Source organism: Aptenodytes forsteri, unplaced genomic scaffold (genome assembly GCF_000699145.1).
Source record: "Aptenodytes forsteri isolate BGI_AS27 unplaced genomic scaffold, ASM69914v1 Scaffold2, whole genome shotgun sequence".
Lineage (NCBI taxonomy): Eukaryota > Metazoa > Chordata > Aves > Sphenisciformes > Spheniscidae > Aptenodytes > Aptenodytes forsteri.
Genome location: NW_008795695.1, coordinates 10325064 through 10343551, shown reverse-complemented (window position 1 = coordinate 10343551; position 18488 = coordinate 10325064). Strand labels below are relative to the sequence as shown.

Below are 18488 nucleotides of genomic sequence, written 5' to 3'. Positions count from 1 at the left end.
CCTTGCGTGAAATGGAGCAGCGCCTGCGGGACGAATGCCCGAGGCCCCAGCAGGCAGCGCTTCATGTCCTCCGGGTGCATCTCTGGAAAAGTGCATGGCCGCATTTCACCTTCTTCGGGTCAGGATAGGAGGGGAAGAGCGAACTGGGACTTACCGCTGTCATTGTGTGCCATTTGAAAAAATGCATACCAAATGCCAGCAGTCATCACCAGTTACAGAACAACACTCCAATTTCCTTTTCTTTTCCTAAGGAGCAGGAGAGGAAGGCATTGGGAGAGGGTGAGGTCATCTGCCTCCACTAAATAATGCTATGACAAGCCATCGCTATTTCTTGTTCTTTTTTATCATACCAGAGTCCCTGGTCAGAGGGCAGGACCTTATAACAGTGGGAATTATCTGCCCAGTGATGCAGTGCTTTCAAGCAGCATGTCCATGGTTTGATGTTGTTATAGGAAGCATTGAGAAATCATAAACTGGTTATAGTAGGACCAGCTTGTAAAAATTGCAAGCTTATTAAAAAATTAATACATTCTGACTTCTTTTAATTTTTCCTTTCATTTTTGAGGGTCCTATTTTCAAGCTTTTCTCTTCTAGCTGAAAGCTCAGAATCTCTTGACGCTAGGAACTATGTCTTTTACAAAAACACAAAATGTTGTGAGACTCGTAAGAGCAAGAGGGTTGTGCCGGCACTGGATCCTGAGTGGTTCATTCCATGTGGACTTTTACGCTGGCTGGTGCTGTGGAAACACTTGGCCTTTCTTATTCCCATCCTTTTTTTTTTTTTCAGTTCAACACTCCTAAGCAAGGGTCTGGGACAGGAATGATATTTTGCTTGCACAGCTGGTAGTTTTGGGGTGCCCTGTGACTGCCAAGTGCTACAAAAGGACAAATGAAAATATAACACTGAATAAAAAATGACCATCACACTCCAGCTGGGAAGGGAACTGCCAGTGAAACTATCTCATTTTCATGCGTGGATAGAGCTGTGAAGTAAAGGAAGAGTGTGGAAAATTTAAGACTGTTTATGGCATTCAGGCATTTGCTTTTAAAACATATGTCTTTGTGACTTCCTTTCCTCAGTAAGAAATAGGCATCAAAAAGAAACGATTGTCTCCAGTCTACTTGCTGCTTCTCTGAGAAAAAAAAAAAAGTGCTAGATCAGATAGGCTAGAAAGTGTCAATAGCTCAAGAATCCAGGAATGAAGTTAATGGACAAATATAGATGTGGTGTAAGTGGGGCTAGACTTCATTAACATATTTGGAGTTACACCCGCTTATACCAAGTCTGACTTTGGCCCTGAATCAGCAATTCCCCAGTGGGTAAACTGCATGAAACTAGTGCCGAATTTGGCCCATTTCATCTGACATCTGCATCCTGCCTCAAAGTGGCCTGTCACACTTACTGCACATCAAATCACACCTGCCCAGGCAGTCACAGGCAATTGACTTTTTTGTAAAAAAAAAAAAAATTAAAAAAATTTAGTCACATATCATCAAGAAAAACAACATTGTTTTAGGACTCTTATCTCTTCGCTCCCAAATATCCTGTTTCTTCGAGCTGCAGTGGCCAGGACCAATAGAAACCTCTTCCTGCCATTGGCTGACTTCATTTCCCAGAGTTAGCACAATCTCATCCGCTCTAAACAACCTCATCAAAACTTCTTTCTGGTCAGAGCGAAGCAATAATTATTATTAGCAAATATTAGAGATCAATAATCTTGATCACATTATGGCAAGCACTATTAAGGTAAGAAAGGGGTACCTTTTTTGTTGGACTTCTTTTCAGTGGCGTGTTCTTTGGTTTCCTTTATCAACCTAGATAAGTTAGAATTGGGCAACACCCCCACTGCCACAATAGAGGACAACAAGATTTCCTTTGTACTGCCTAGTAAATTTCCTTTTTCCTACTCCAACCATCCGCAAGGCTTAAAAACTTCAAACTCGGAAAAAAAATTGGTTTTTTTAAATTCACTGTTCAGTGCTGTGGATTGCATATGCGAAGCCCTTTTATGAGAGCTTCTGAAATTTCTTGTAGGTATCATTCTGACAACTTGGATGTGTTTGCGGACTGCCATAAGGGGAGAGGGTGTGCACTGGAAGGAAAGAAGGGGTTCCTAAGAACACTAACCTTTTGGATACTTTTAAATGTTTCTCTTGTTGATGGGGACACAAATATTAGCAAGCGGGAATGAGAGGCACCAGCTCTTGTTTCTCTCTCATGCAGGTGTTAATTATCTGCTTTTCTAGAAACTCTTATCCTGATACTCGGGACCTTTCTGAATGTTATTTTAATGGTGGCGGCAAAATCTCATGGGTGTGTTCTTTTCGTTTTAATTTTTTTGACAATAAAATTCTCTTATTGGCTTATAAATTGATCTTGGTGCATGGTTTGTTTTTTTACGAATGACTTTGCAGAGTTTTTCAGGTTGTGTCACTTAGAAAGTTGAATAAATCTATATGTCTATCTATCTATTTAGTTTTTGCTTCTCTGCATGTCGCAATAGATAGCAGTTAGAGATACAGCAATAGCTGTGATTAATTGCAGAAGTATAACTGTAACTAAACGCTTTGTGATAGTGAAACTAATTTTACGTAAAGAGCAAAACAGCATGTACAGTGAGGAGACTGTGGCGTTGTATTATCAGATTTGGGATCAAGGTATTTGTTTTCTTCGTGGTATTGTGTATTTCTGTACTTTTCTAATTATGCCAGAGATTCAGTAAGAGATACAGAATAGCAGAGGTGCCTGGCCATTAGCTAAGTGGAACTGCAGTTTGATTTCTCAGTAACTTCTGCTTAGATGTTTACATTTTAAAGATGATTTGATGCTTTTTGTTATAGTTTTTGAAATCTGAAAGTCTTGCCTGAAGACAATGTGATTAGAAAAACTAATGAACTTTCTCTTGTTGCAATCGCTGATGCTTTCAAGAGGTTATCTGTGGAGACAAAGATCTGAATCTCCTCTGCATTGCTGGCCAGTATCTATTACATGTTAAGTAGCTCCTGAAACAGCTGAATTCCCTTTGGTTTTGCTGCACATTTCAGAGCACACAGGACATGACAGGCGCTTTATGAAAATCTTGAGGTTCAGGGAGTCAAGTTTTGCATTGCTAAAAGAAGGGCTATGTGCTGAGATAGTAACGCTGGTTTTTGCGTCTATTAATCAGAATGCACTGTCGATGCTGATGGGAATTTTTTTTTCAAAAATGATGGTAAAATGACATTAGCTGTTGTATGCATTTTGCGGAGCTCTTATTATTTATTTTTTGATATTTTGTGTTGGCTGAATTATAATAGGGTAAATGATTGTAAACAGTATCTCATCGTTATTATTTTACCTCCACCTTACACTTACAAAGGTGAGAAGCGACTGTGTGCAGCTGTGTATTACGCAGCCTGTTAATGCAATGCAGTCAGCAAAGCCTCCTGAGTGGAAAAACGTACATTTTTGTCTGCTCATCTGGGAGTGTGAAACTTGCAGGGGGAAATAGGCACCCCAAAACATTGAGGATTTTGGTGCCCAGGGTGCTGGGAAGGCCTTATATTCTGAAGCAAGGATTTTATTTATGCAAGTGCAAAATGTAAAATGACTGGAAAGAAATGACAGGTGCTTTGTACTCTAGATGCAGGAAATGTACTCTGACATGAAGCTAAGCCAGTCCAAAGAGATTCAATTCCTCTTCTATACTGAGTACATAAAGAAGTCATTTAACTGAGAGGTTTCCAAAATAAAGAAATGCCATTTGAAGGCCAAATGGATGTTTGTGCTTTTGCTAAACAGTTATGTTTAGCAAATGTTTTTTGAAATTTCAATATAATGGCCTGTGTTGTCTGCTGGCAAGGGGTAGCCCGGCTATCCCAGCATAGGCAACAAGAAGCTGTGGCCAAGGAAGGTGGAAAGCCTTATCTGGGGTCTCTGTGCCGGGAATTCACTCTCTTCTTTAGGGAAGCTGTGGAGTCATTAATGTCAAAACTGGGTTGCGAATGGCTATGTATTTGTTCATAACCGGATAGAAATTGCTCTAAACGTACACACATGCAAAGGTGGCCTTCCAGTAGAACTTTGATTCATCCTTTTCTTAGCACAAACCTGCAGACAGACCCATGGGACGCTCGGGGCTCATGAGAAATCAGGCTGGCTTAACTGGGGCTAATTGGTATCTGTGAGGGCAAGCATTTGTGTAAGTTTTCTGGCACTGGGGTTGACGTCACGAGCGTGGCTTTACTGGGAGATAGGTCTCATCTCATCCCCTGCCCTCCTTCTGCTGCCCTCTTCCCCTTCTCCCCATGAGAGGGAAAGCACCACGGTGGAAGGTTTCTCCTAAGAAAGGGGACGCAGCAGTGCCTTTTTCCTAGGCTCTGACACGGATGGCTTACTTTAATTCTGACCTTTATGCCATAAGAGCGGCCACCCTTGCTCAGGCGGGGGACCTCTCCCTCTGGCCGGGAGCAGGGCCGGCTCCTGTGGAGGGGCGGTGTAAGAAACTGCAGAGGGGAGAGTGGTGGGAGAAGGTGTGCGCCTCCACAGCCAGGATTTTGGTTTCACTACGCAGTCAGGGGGCTGATATTCGCTTCCCTATACCTGGTGTGCACATGGCTAATCTCACTGTTATGTTTTTTGGCATTTGAAGGATAAAATGTTTTTTACAAGTTTTTTCCAACAGTCAGGATTTCAGCAATAAGGCGACATGTTTCCTTCTGGCACAAGGAGTACCTGACAGATAGGTGCAGTAGCACAACGGTGCAGGGCACTGACGCTGAAGACTATCAAATCAATACAGCACTGCTAATTATAAGCGTCCCACTAGTTACTATAAATACAATTTTAGAAAATATCAGAGGCTTCTGAATTAGGCATCCATCTTTTTTGGTGTTTTTTTTAATAGAATGGAGCAAAAATTACTTAAGTATTACCTTGGGATGAAGTAAAAATACTTATCCTGAAGGTAATTTTGGTTTTTTCCCCATTATCCTATAGTGGAGGAAAGAACATTAAATAGAAAAATGCAACTAGAATTCTACTTCCGTGCCATGTAGCAAGCCTTGTTATATTTCTCTCCCTGCCTGCCAATGCAATTATACTTATTCTTAGAAAAGCTATTCAGTAAGTTATCTTGACTTTACAATGACTTCTTGATTACACGTGTGGATATTTCTTTTACTCTAATTTACTTCTAAATATGTGCATGTCCACTTTTTATTACTGATTTCTAATGTGCTGGTCACATGGAAGCTATGACTTCTGGGAGAAAAAGTCTGTGTATTTGATAAAGGACAGGAGAATCTTTGTGGTTTCTAAGGCTTGAAAGAGTATGAATATACTGATTAAAGCAGTATATAGTGGCAAGATTTTTTTTTTGGTAGGAATCTTAGTCTGTGCTTCTCTCTATAGTTCTACTTTTCTCTCACTTTCTTTAGAAGATCTAAGAACTCACTCAAATATTTCTAAATCCAAGGAAAGCTGGAGACAGTAAAAAAAAAAATAAATCTGTTCTTGGCGTATGGAAATGTTTAAGTCTTTGTTTAGAGGACTGCATCTACACTGAATCCAACAGAACTAATACAGTAATTTGTACTTCTGATCCTTGCATTAAAAAAATTATAAAGATTATTCTCTTTTTGTTCTCATCTCAGTTAGCAAATGATCCAATGGTATATTTAACTTTAAGCCTCTAAATGCTTCCATTGGCTTTGGTGATATGACACAACCCTCTTAAAGCTAAGCACACACCTGAGTGCTCTGGTGAATCAGAAGCAAGAACATAAAGAGTGCCTTAAACCATTTAGCCTGATCTTGCACTCCTTAATTCAAAGTTTCCACCAATGTCATGAAGATTTTGTTCCAATAAAGGCAGTAGAATCAGACCTATAATTATTTCCAGGTTAAATAGTATTCCTGACTCAAATACAAATGTACAATTTCAAGGAAGAAATAGTCATATAAGAACAGAAGAAGATATTTTTGTGTTGTTTTCTTTTGCTTTTAATCAGCAGTCATTTAACTCAATCTGGTTTGTGGCTGCATATGCCAAACTGAAGTCAAATTATAAGGATTTTGCTTTCCAGAATTAAGTCCTCAGGCAAGGAACAACAGCTGGAAAATGCGTATGTTTGACTGTCTGAGTTGGTTTGTTTGTTTGTTTTTTCTTAACAAGAACTATATTATCTCTTAACAAAATGTTTTTCAGCAAGTTCCATGAGTTACAAAAGGCCTTTCAGAAATACTGTTAAAAGAATCAAGTGCTCTTGGAGAATGACTTGCTGAAAGATAAATACAGAAGTAGTTTTGAGAAATGTGAGTGCCAAAAGAAGGGATTTATTTTGCGAGTGACAGTTTATAATCCAGTAAAAATATATAATGCTGTTCACTCAAAAAGAAGTAGGCTTCATAATGCAAGTTTCTAAATCAAGCCAACAGAACTATTTTGAAAATCAGCAAAGTGGAGAAAAGAAAAAGAAAAATTGGGTTTGTATCACTTGTATTATCAATTTTAACAAAGTAAAAGTGATACAGTAGAAAATACCACATGCAGTGCCAAACCTTGTCAAGTTAACAAAAATCTTTTCATTGACTGCAATGTGGTTTCTATCAGATTCATCATTAACTATTTAAAAATTAATTTATTTTGATAGATAATTATACAGTAGAGGAATACTAGCAGTTTTTCACATTGTCAGTAATGAAAAGCTAATGGTCTCACAAAATGGCATGTGTTCTGCTAGTCATCCCGCTGTCCATAATATATATTTGTGTATTAGAGAAGAAATGTTTACTGTGTTCAAAACACTGATAACGATACAGAAACTTCGAAGCGCTTATATGAAAAAGGTATCAATCCTTTCCGTAAAGAATGAATGTGTCGGAGTTATTTTAAGTGTTGTAACCAAGCCTGCCTGAGGTTGGATAGTGCTGTGTCCCTCAATTTATCCCCCCCCGCCCTTAAAAGGACTGTGTAATCCTGTAAACAACTTACCTCAGTGAACAGAGGGAGAAATTTCAGGAAATCTGGTGAGATTCAGGTTGCAAACCTGTATCACAAGGAAGTTACCTCTGTCCTTGGCATGCATCCTTAGGCACCGTGTTGATGATTTATACTATGCACATAGTCATCCTATTAAAAACATTAAACATTGCTTTCAGGAAAGGGATATTAGTTGGTAATAAACAAGTAATATTAGTAATGGTTTTTAATAACTACTGTGTACAAACCAGTGATTGCCACTTCTGGTAATTCTCATGTCATAAGTCTAATTTGTTTCAAAGTAAAATGAATAAAATGACAATTGTTGTCATAAAACGTCATTGAACATTAAAAGGTAAAAAAGAATCATGAGTAATAGCAATTTTTTAAGGCTAGGCTGAAGGACACACCAAGCCATCATCCACATATAGTGGTCCAGGCAAATGGTCTTTTGGAATCGTGGATTTTGGAAATTAATGAGTGGAAGGAATGCATATGATATGATGTCTCCCTTCATTTGCAATGCATGTTTATTTGTATTGAGTGTATATCTCAACTGATGGGTGGGAGACGGTGTCACTAGGCTGGCGTAACCTTTTCACACTAGGAAAAGAGCTGACTTGCTTAGTTAAATGTATGTGTTGCCAGGTTAAGCAGCGCCTGATAGATGGGAAGGAAATAAAACAACAAATTACAAGGACTGGGTATATGCAAATACCTGCAGGAAGGGGTGGTGAATAACTATTTATGGGAAGCGGCAGAACTCTTTAAAATGACCTACCTGACTTAAGAGAGATGAGAGAGCGAGATACAGAGAAACAGTGCTGTAACTGGGAAAAAAGCCACAGGAGACTGGAAATGTTTTGTTTGACAAATCCCTAATTACAGTTGTGCTGAGAGAAACAAGTAGCAGCATATTAATTCTACATGGAAGATTTTGCATAACTGCAATGCTAGCCTGTAAGATTTTTTTTAAACCTCATTCTTTAGAGTTGAAAAACATCTTTTTTTAGACGATATGTTTATTACCTTGATAAACAGTAAAATGCTGCCACAGCAATTACCTTGATGATAAAGAGACTGTAGACAGATACTTCCTGCGTTCATTTCCTACCCCGATAAGTCGCCAAAATCAGGGACTACCAATACAGGAAATGCTTTCAATAGGAACTTCCTATCTGTTAATATCTAATTCACCAAAAAAATCTAAGCCCTTCTTGTTTGATATAAAGGTAATGTTCTGCCTGTTGCTGTTTAAACATTGAAGCCACAGTACAACACGTGTTTGTGTAAAAATTTAAGACTAATGCTGTTACGTTGGGCTATGAAGTATCAGGGTTTTTTCTGCAATGGTAGGAAAAGTGGCCCTGCATTTTACAGAACTGCAAATCAGGATGCTTCAAAATACATTGTCATTCTGTCAGATGAAGAGCAAGCAACCTCCCTCCAACTCCTTGTTGCCTGCATCCTTTCCTTATTTGTATGCATCACCAAATAAAATGTACATTTCACTAGCCCTTGAGGTGGACTTCTCCAACAAATAGTTCAGAGCATGTTCTGGATATATTAAAGAGTCACAGCCATCTCTTGCAATCCAGTGACATATATATATATATAACAGAAATGACTGAAATGGAAATTTTGCCTCACTGTACAGAGAAATAAAACCATGACTAACCTGTATGTTTGAACTTCTGCTAAGAAAAAGAGAAACCTAGAGCAAAATAAAAGTAAACAAAGACAGAAAAGCTCCATTGCTAATCATAACTTCAGGGTAGTTGCTTTCAGGCACGTGAATAGAATGAATGAGGATTTACGAAACCTGAAGTGAAATTGGCCAAAATGAAGTCAAAAGTATTTGGCCAATGGCTTGACTGGGGCCAGGCTTTCACCCAAGTTATTCAGGAGCTCAGCCCAAATTTTGTGCATTGTTTTGCCAATGATTCCCCTGGAGTCACTCCAGGTTTCTGCCACTGTGACTGAGATCGGTATCTTGGCCTTTCCCCGTAGAGTTGAGTAGTCCTTTGCTATTGTAGCTTCATATATATCATGCCTTTTCATCTTTGAAGAATAGACCCATGTTCAGTTATCTCCTTAGACTACTGCAGGAAAGGCAGTTGTTTAAGTTCATGTCGTGGTCTAACAGGCTGGGAATCTGAGGTTGGATTTACAGACCCTTCCAGAGGCTGCATTGCTTGGAGCCGTCCGCCAGGAGAGCTGGTCCTGTGGGGACCTGACCCAAATCCTGGTTACCGCAGATGGGTTCTGCAAGTTGAAGTTAGTTTTGACAAGTAATTTCCACAAGGCCACGGGTGAAGAAGCTCTAGGAAGTTGCCCCTTAGCTTTGGGTTCGTAGGGGTGTTGGGGAAATAGACGCTCCGTCCCAAAAGCAATGTTCCTGGGACGTGGTTAGTCAGCTCTTATCTACTTGCCTACATTTTTATTATTGTTAGTCTTTGGTGTATTCACATCAGCTTCCCTCATGCGTAAGGTATTCCCTTGGAAGTGCTCAAAATTGTTGCTTTTTACTAATCAGATCAACTCACTAAAGTGGTGGCCAGAGCCATTTTTCACATTATTTCCATACAGCCATTACCTTTTAAAAAATGTTCCTGTGATTTGTCATCAAGGCACCGTTACATGTACCGTTTTCATGGAATTCAGAATGTGATTGTTTAGTCTACGTAAAGGGGGAAAAAAGAGGGGGATCCTGTGCCTTTAATGTTGTTTATAACGGTTGGACAGAGCTTGTCAGGTGAAGGTTAATTGCTCTCCAGTTAAAGCAGTTCTCTGCACAGATGGGTTATCAGGGCTGAACACTCGTTACAAGATTAATCTCATTTCCGACAAGACTTCCCTTTCCTTCAACTGATTTTTGCTCAGCCATTGGACCTGTCACCAGCCGTTAAAAGAAGGGTGGGTTACCTCTGGGATATTAATGCTTGTGTGCAGTGAAACAATACAAAGTGTGTGTCATATCGGTAGGGAACATCTTTAGGAGACAGCACATTTCAGTGCTGTTCTGAAGGTCGAGATTCATAAACAACAGAAACAATCAGGAACATTTGTATTAACCCTCTTAATGAACACAAAGTCCAGCCGAATCATCCGTAGGCTCCTTTTTCACATCCGTTCTCTTCTAAATGTGGTATTTTTTTTAGTTCCAAAGGTGTATTTTTGTTGAAAATTTTAGTCAACAAAATAGCCACTCGTGAGATGTGGAACCTGGGACTACGCTTCTGTCCATTCGATTAACTGATGGACGTGGCCACTTCAGTTAATGCTTGTTTCAACGAGAGGAAATACAGCATGGTGGCCACTCGAAGAAATTCAAACTTTGGGAGTTTTGTCTTGGGCTCTACAGTAAACCTGTTGAATTTTCCTCTTTCTCTAAGCTGGAGTAAATCAGAACTGGATCCACTATATCCAATGGGCAACAGAGGTGTAAGATGGATGTAAAGTGAGAGGAGAACCGGGCACATCATGTTCTTAGCACAATATTGCCTCGCTAGCCAAGACTGCAGCAGATCTGCCAGTCCAGGGTGATCCTGAACGGTTGGATGGAGTGAGTTCAAGGAGGCTACGGCATGAACACAAAAGTCTCGCTGGAGTTTTGGGTTTATTTCAGGAGTTCTGATAAAACCAAAATAACACAACTTGGCAAAAGTCTCTGGCTGCCAAGTTTCTTCCTCACAGCTTTAGTCAGTAAATTCCAAAACACTAAACAAATATTCAAGGCAACAAACAGGGTAGCTCTTATGTTTCCTCAGAGTTTCCTGTCCTGGCTTTGGATCAGTGCGATCCTGTCAACGGTGCTGAGTCTATCCATTGACTTCAGTGAATTTTGAATCAGGCTGGGTTGCCTCAGCCAAAAAAGCAAGCTCTGTGGAGGGTCGCAGGCAGCACAGTATTCACTGAATGGTCGTTGTAGATGTGATCCATCAAACCGTACAGATGTGTGCTGAACTGAAAGCGTCTGAGCTGTTCCACCGATGTTTTAGATTAAGAGTGTGCAGACGTGCCTCATCGTGCTGGGCTCTGCAACGGCGAGGTGACCGCCCCCACTTTCTTTTTATTGAACTAATAAGACAAATCCAGCACATTTTATACACCTGTAAGGATGGAGGTGTCTGCACATGTACAGCATTAGACAGGTTAAGTAGTGAGGAGACATACATCCAGGGAGACATCAGAAAATTATGTTATTTCTTCTGACTTGGAGCGAAAATATAGGAAAAGGTTACAGAGAGTCAGATCATCGTCCTTGTCTGATAGATACACAGCAAAGAAGGCATCCTTGTTCCCATGCATGGGGCTCCCACATAGTGAGAAGAATAAATTTGTATGCATTGTTAGTAATATTGGTCAAGAAACAGTTATTCTCCTGAAAATGTTTCAGTGAAGGTCTTTACTGAAATCGCTTATTTTTTATAATATGTTTTGGGCTTTGGATTCTCTGTGCATTTGCCTAATTCACAGGAAAAATCCTAAAAAAATTTATGTTTTATAAACATTTAGCAAAACTAACAAATTATCTGAAAAATAGTTTTCATTAGAAAACTTCTATCTACAAGCTCCCGTCAATTTCTTAGTTTTCTTTTTTGTTTTCTTTTACTCATCAGACTACTCTAATAACTTTACTGCTGCATTCTTAAGGGTTTTTTAAATACTGGTGAGATTAAAAGTTCTTTGATTCTCTGATTTAGAATCCACAGGTTTTAAGGAAATGTACTCACTACAGTTATAAAGCTGAAATGAAAGGTAGACAGGAATTTAACCTCTGGATGTCATACTCTTCAGCAGTATGCATTCAGAGCCAAAGAAATTCAAGTAAGTGGATTCCATTACTGGTTCTAATAAGACAGGAAAAGTGCATAGTAAATCTTTACAATCCTAACTAAATAATTGGTGCTTTATGCCAAAGGAGACTAGTAGAAAGTCTTTAAATGGACCAGGTTGAAATTTTCTAAAAAAAGGGTCCTTCAGGTTAGGTTGTTGAATCTCTGCTTAGAGCCCTGAATAAGGATCTTGATTTTCCAAGGTGCTGATCAACTTGAGAGTTCCCACTTTCTGCTCACTGAGACTTCGGATGGATTTTTGAAGATGGACTGCTTACTCACAATTGGAAGGTGTTGCTATGCCACTTACCTGCTTTCACTGATGTGGAAAAAAACTTACTTAGTCAATACTACCTATCTAGAAAAAGTAAGGAAAATTGGAAGTGGTTAGATCTTTTTTTCCTAGGAAAAGTCTTTGTTTAGTAAAATAATGTAATTGAAAGTTGAAGAAAGACAGTCACACAGGAGATTAATTTGGGCAAAGTGGCTTTGCTGTACTCTTCTTTCTTGTACCTTCCTCCTAACCTGTAGTTTTAACCAGCTGAAATGCTAGGAAACAGCAGCTTTGCAAAACAACTTCTGTATTTTTCCTCCCATCTTTAATACACAGAAACAGAGGCTGGTTTTGTTTTGCAAAGTAGTAACCGTTCCCTTTTAAACTCTTCAGACCTTTTGTTTGATGGTATTGTGTTAGGTTTTTATTCGCATGGGTATCAATGACATGCTTTCGGACAAAAAGTTGCTGCTAACTATTGCTGCTCATGCAATGCTTTTGCATTTTGTTTTCTCACTTAGGAGGGGAAGCTTTAGCTCTAAACATTCAAAATGGGATAACAATGAACTACCAGTTGCAAAACTGCTTGGCGGGCAAGTGTGTTGCAGATTTGACAACTACAACACCTTTTTTAAAAAATTCATTTAAATAGATGTTAAAAATATTTTTAAGTAAAGCACAATCTATAAAATGTATGTGTAAATTATTGACTTTTAACTCATTCTGCATTAATTCGTTCTCCGTAATGGTGCCCAGATACTTTCCAATTAGCATGAATGTTAAATCTTAGCTACCTTCAGATTCACTTTTTTTTTCCCCCACATCTTCATCACATACTTAATCTAACCTTTTAGAACCCAGACCAGACCAAATTCAATTCCAGGTATGTTTCTTTCTGAGCTTGGGCCTTCATAGTGCTGTTTTCCTCTTTCATAGAGGTTTTGTTTGGCCTCAATCTCTGTCAGTCTCAGCTGCTTCTTGGAGGATGCAACTCTTGCCAACTCTCACAATTTTTATCAGGAGTCTTGTGATATTTAGCAGTTTTCTTAAAGGACAGTTTCTTAAATTATATGAACACTTGAAGTCTTCAGTTTTCATTGACAGAAGACTCTCTAGTACTAAAGAATCTACCCTAAAGGCTTAAAAGCCAGGGGGGAGACCAAAAGTGCATTGCTTTTAAGTACTCTGTCTTTCTGAGGCCTGACTTGAAAACTGAACGCTTCAATGTAAGAGAGCTGAACTCATCAACAGGGCAGAGACCCTGCAGAAGAACTACACACACCACCTGGACATCGCTTACCCGCTTCTTAAGGGGCTGCATGTGGTGTTAGTATTGCTTAGGTCTTGACCTCATCCTATGTGCAGAGGTAGATCTCACATACAACGAGTAGCTTGTCTAAGGGTCTGATGCAGATGAACACTCAGTAACCAGAAATTTTAGGGTGCGCTTTTTAATTAATAAAAATAATGAGTCAAACACATTTCTGGTCATGTTTCTAGTTTGTAAGCTGGGATTCAGATGGATTCTTGCCATCAGATGTCCAATATTAAGTCTTAATCCTGAAGCCGTAAAGAAATAAAGCTGGCAGTCTAACCTATTGGAGAAATATATTTTCTGTATAGTAACTGGCAAAAGCTTCAGCTCATTTTTTAAAATCTTAAAATACCCAATATTTGTCATATCACAAGTAAAGATAATGCACCTCTATATATCTTAGTAGCAATGTTCTCTCCAAATATTGCAATTTAGGGGGCTTGAAGGCTTTTATGACACTGGAGGGGATCAATTAAGGGGGCTGGTGGGTTGCTTGAGAAAGGTCAGCATTAAGTGGAGTGTCTGTGAGCCCCAAGGCATTGTTTTCCTTTTTTTTTCCCATAGCTTCTCTTCTGTTCCTTTCCTTAGTGAAAAGAGGAGGACTTGAAGAAATTCAGAAGGTTGAATAAGAAGACGAGGGAGAATGTTGCAAAAGGTTCTATATTAAAGTTTCAAGGTGGAGGTAGAGAGCAGTGGGATGCAATATTGAAATTAAGGTGACAATAAGGAATGTTATAATTTTTGTCAGTAAAAAATACTCAGAATTCAGAATTCATGAGATGATGACATGAGCTTAAAAATCATGGAGTTTCAGGGAATAATATATGTTATATTGTTGATCATCTTATCTGCCTTTTAAACCTTGAAATTCACAATTTTTTAGCTGAAATGAAAATTAACAATCTTAGGTTTCCAGCTGACTCTAGAATTCAGGTTCAAAGGAACCTAAGGTTCAGTAGGATCATGAAAGTTAGCAACTACAGTTGTTAAAAAGGAAGTTTGATAAATCCTCCGAATTAACTCTTTTAAAATCTTAGATAAGATAAAGAAAATAGGATTGGGATGATGCTGAAAATGAAACTGCTAACTTTGATAATGACACTAAAACTAGATGCTGAGCAGAAGCAAGAACAATGCAATTTGCTTCAAAATAATTTACAAACTACTGCATAAGCAACTGAAGCAATAATAATCAGTTCCGGTCAGTGCTGAAAAAAACAAAGTGAAAGGTGGGAAAACAAAATCTGTCAAGGAAGTACTTTGGGTCATGAAGTATCCTAAGGAGGACAAAGTTTTAGAGTTTTTGAAACTATCAGCTTAGTATAAAGGGGACACTAGAAGAAAAGAAAAACAAAGTAATTATACTCTGAATTTTCATGACAGTGAGTATAAACTGTAATCTCCAGTACTTCAGAGACCATTTACAATCACCAGACTTGTGTAAATAAATGAGAATGTGGCCAAGCAAAGGAGAACAGAAGCCCAAACTTCCAAAAAAGTCTAGCTTTGCAAGCAAAGAAGTCCTACGCAAAACACAACCAAAGGTTCTGGATTTTTCCTGTGAATTAGGCAAATGCACAGAGAATCCAAAGCCCAAAGTACAAGCTAAAAATTTGCATTTGCTTTTACAGAACAGTGGGCAGTTGCAGAAGACTTTTTTTTGTGCAAAGACCCTGAGTTTCTTTTATTAAATATGGCTGAGCTGAAGCAGCGAGCTCTATTGCGCCCTTCAGGCACGGCCTGGCAGAGGTGCTGTGCAAAGGCCACTGTCATCCTCTGGGAGATCACCACTGCCGGAGGAGTGGATGTGGTGCTCTCTGCAACCAGGAAATGCCTTCCTTTCCAGGCAAGTTGTGTCAGCTCAAAGACAAGCACTTCCCTACCTGCCTTGTTCTTAGCAAACGGCAGAGCGAGTCGTCTCTCTGTTCTAGGGGATGTGATGCCTGCGGTGGTCCCAGCACATCTGTGGAAATAATACATAAGGAGGAGTCCTCAGTTCATACATGTGAATGCATTCTCCTTATCACACATATCGTTTGTGGGGCGGGTCATTTAGCAAAAGGCTTAGCTCAACATGTCAGAGATTCATGTAAGACAATGTGTGATCTCAGCTGGCTCAGAAAGAAACCGCACTGAGATTCCCTAGTTTGTCCTACTGCTAAAAAGTCCCAACAGAACTAGCATGAAAAATGTATTCAACCAGCCACTGTGTTTTTCTAAGCTATATCTTCTGTATTTGCTGTAGTATGAATGTGTTAATATCTATCCATTCTATTCCAGTCTGTTACCCAACTTGTCCGCTAAATACCAAATGCTGCTTCTATCTTCTTTTAGGTGACAGGAAATTTAATTCAGAAGCTCTCAATAGAAGTGTTCAATTCCCTGACCTTCAATATCTTTTTTTCCCCCTTTCTCTTTTAGTATTCCTTTCTGATTTACTTTCTAAGCTTTCTAGAGCCTGTGGGTTTGCTGATCAAATGTCAAAACATATCTCTAAACTAAAACGAATATTTTTTTTACGTTAGTTTTGTACACTGCTCCGAAAAAACCCACCTCATTTGTCTCCATATATTGAAGTCTTACAATGCTAAGCAATGGATAGTCTCTAATAAAAATTGTAGCCACTATGGATATCTTCAGCACACCAAAGTCCTCATGAACATTACCTCAATTGCCTCTTATTTTCTCAGTTTCTCTGGCTGACTTTGTTGCACTCAATGCCTTCCCAGTGCTCCAGCCACCAGCAGAATCCTCCAGTCTCAAAGACTTCAGCCTATATTTTAATCATCCATATTCTTTCCTTCTCTAGATTTCTTTGATCTCCTTTAGGGCTACTTCATCTCTTCCTCTGTTTCCTTTTCACTCAGATTGCCTTTTCTCTGCTTTATGTAATCCTCAGTTGCCCTCAACTTCTAAACACGTTTCTGAAGGACAGAGCTGGTTTCACACTGCCTGTCTCCTGCATCTTCACACAAACATCTTGCACCCCTTTCCACCAGAAACACAGTTCACTGTGTGAAATCTGCAAATTTCAGTACCTTGCTAGTATGGGAAAATATTTCCCTCTGAATAATGAAAATACAGGAGGAAAAAAAGTCCAAACCCCTCCTATTTGTATAACCAATAGCCTGCTAATTACTCCTGTTGTTGCTCGCTAAGTACAGGACATTTTGCCTTTTTTAATTCCCGTGTTGTAAGCTCAGTGGGAGCAGAGAGTTATGCAGCACCGGTGAGTCAGAGCAGGTTCTGTACGTGCATGATCTGATGGCTAATGACTCAGGCAGAGGACTGGAGGAGAGGCTTTTCAGTTAAATCCACAGATCCAGAGTGTGACTTAAAAAAATCACTATGTATTTTCAAAACAGCTGCTTTTTTTCAGGTTCCCATCCTGAGACACTTCCATTGTGATATTCAGAGCTTTTCTATTTCCCACAGAATTGGTGCCGTTACTAACCTCTCTGCACTTTTAATCTGGCGTGAAAGGGGACATTATACTACTCAGCTGCTAAAATTTCATAGGCTGCCACAAAGCTCAGTTAATGCTGAAGTTGTTCTAGTGCTTTGAGAAATATCTGTAAATTAAAGGCTGTTAGCTCCTATTTACAAATAGTTCTATTTATGTCAGTAGAAGTGCTCATATAAAAGATCAGTGTGGAATGCATAATTTTTAGCTACCAAGTTTTAAAATTAGTGTAGTTTTCTTTGCAAGAATTGATGATTTCACTGACACCTAAAAAATATTGTAAGAGTTAGGAAAGTATCCTCAGGAATTGTACTAGAAATACAGAGTCAGGAACTCCAGACTTCGAAAACTGCATAAGTAAGAACTGAATTTTCAAATAACTGATTAAAAAATACTTATTTGTGCATGTGACGTAATATTTAGTGTACTCAACATACAAAGCCTATTTGGAGAAAAAGTAGAATACAAGAAGATGTGGCAGGAACTTTAAACGTTTCTAGCAAATGTTTCCTCCACAGTCGTGACTGAAGTCTGAAGCTTCAGAGGGTAATAAACAGCTTTAAAACATGCCTGGTCAGTGATGAAATACTCAACATGAGGAAGCAAAAATCTTCCTGAAGCCTTAGATCTGTTTTCCATATTCTTACAAAAGAGTTGGTTTCTAAAGATCTGTTTTCGATTTCAGTGTTACTGGAAGTATCTTATAAGAAAAGAGTTCAGAAACCTCTGATGTATTTAAAAGACGTTCAGAAGAGTCAGCATTCTCTTAGTAAAACCAAGTATGTGTTTCTGTTAACTCTGATGGAGCAAAACTACTTCACATTGAACAATTTAAAATAATTTTGTTTTGGAAAAAATACTGTTTGAAATCCTCAGCAATCAGTTTGTATTTGTCTGGCTGCAGAATTACAGTCTTGAGAAATTCATGCTTTGAACAGATGCCTAGTTCAAACATGGATACCTGAAGCTGGGCACCTACGTGTATGTGTGCATCGTAATTATTTGCCTGACTTGCAAATGTATGAACACCCACAACTACAAAAGCCTCATTAGCTGGATGTATTCCAGATGAATTGAATGATATATTAAGAAAACTTTAAGACTTTCCTTGGTCAAATTCCAGTCTCCAGTCTGTCAGGCTCTCAGAGGGAAAATAAAACATAAAAAGCCCACCTTCCTGCTCTCATGTCAAGTGCTCTTATCGACTTACTGTTGCCTTTGGCTTACTTCAGCTGTTGGCAGCTCCTGACATTATCAAAAGCCAAGCCCCAACATTGCAATAGGGCAGGAGGATTCTGCACATGAGGGGTGAGAGCCATCTTCCCTTTGGTGGGACATGCTGCGTTAGGGAATTTGCCCCAGCAGGAGCCTGCAGGGATATTCCCTCCTACCCTGCACAGGTATCTATAGCAGGGAGGGTTCGGGGCTGATGGGGGAGCGCAGGGGGGCACTGTCAGTACCACACATTGCATTTGCTCCTGCATGTTCTCCCCACTGTGAGGTCCAGGGATGGTCCTGGGCAGTGAAAGGGTATCCAAAAGTGGAGCGATTCCTCCAGTTTCCCCCTTGCCACCATGATGTTGACACAGAGAGGGAGATCAGCTAGAGCAGAGCCAGAGAAAGCAGCTGCAGAAGG

At 39.4% G+C, this 18488-nt stretch overlaps 1 protein-coding gene across 2 annotated transcripts in view; it reads left to right on the top strand.

Moving 5' to 3' along the window:
- Positions 1-1627: 1627 nt before the first annotated feature.
- The window catches only part of ERG (ERG, ETS transcription factor), a 65845-nt gene continuing 48984 nt past the window's right edge, over positions 1628-18488 (top strand). For both annotated transcript variants that reach the window (XM_009282991.2, XM_009282990.2), the window contains exon 1: positions 1628-1747. In XM_009282991.2, the coding sequence (XP_009281266.1) occupies positions 1730-1747 (18 nt within the window). In that variant the 5' untranslated portion in view covers positions 1628-1729. The remainder of the gene's footprint in view (positions 1748-18488) is intronic.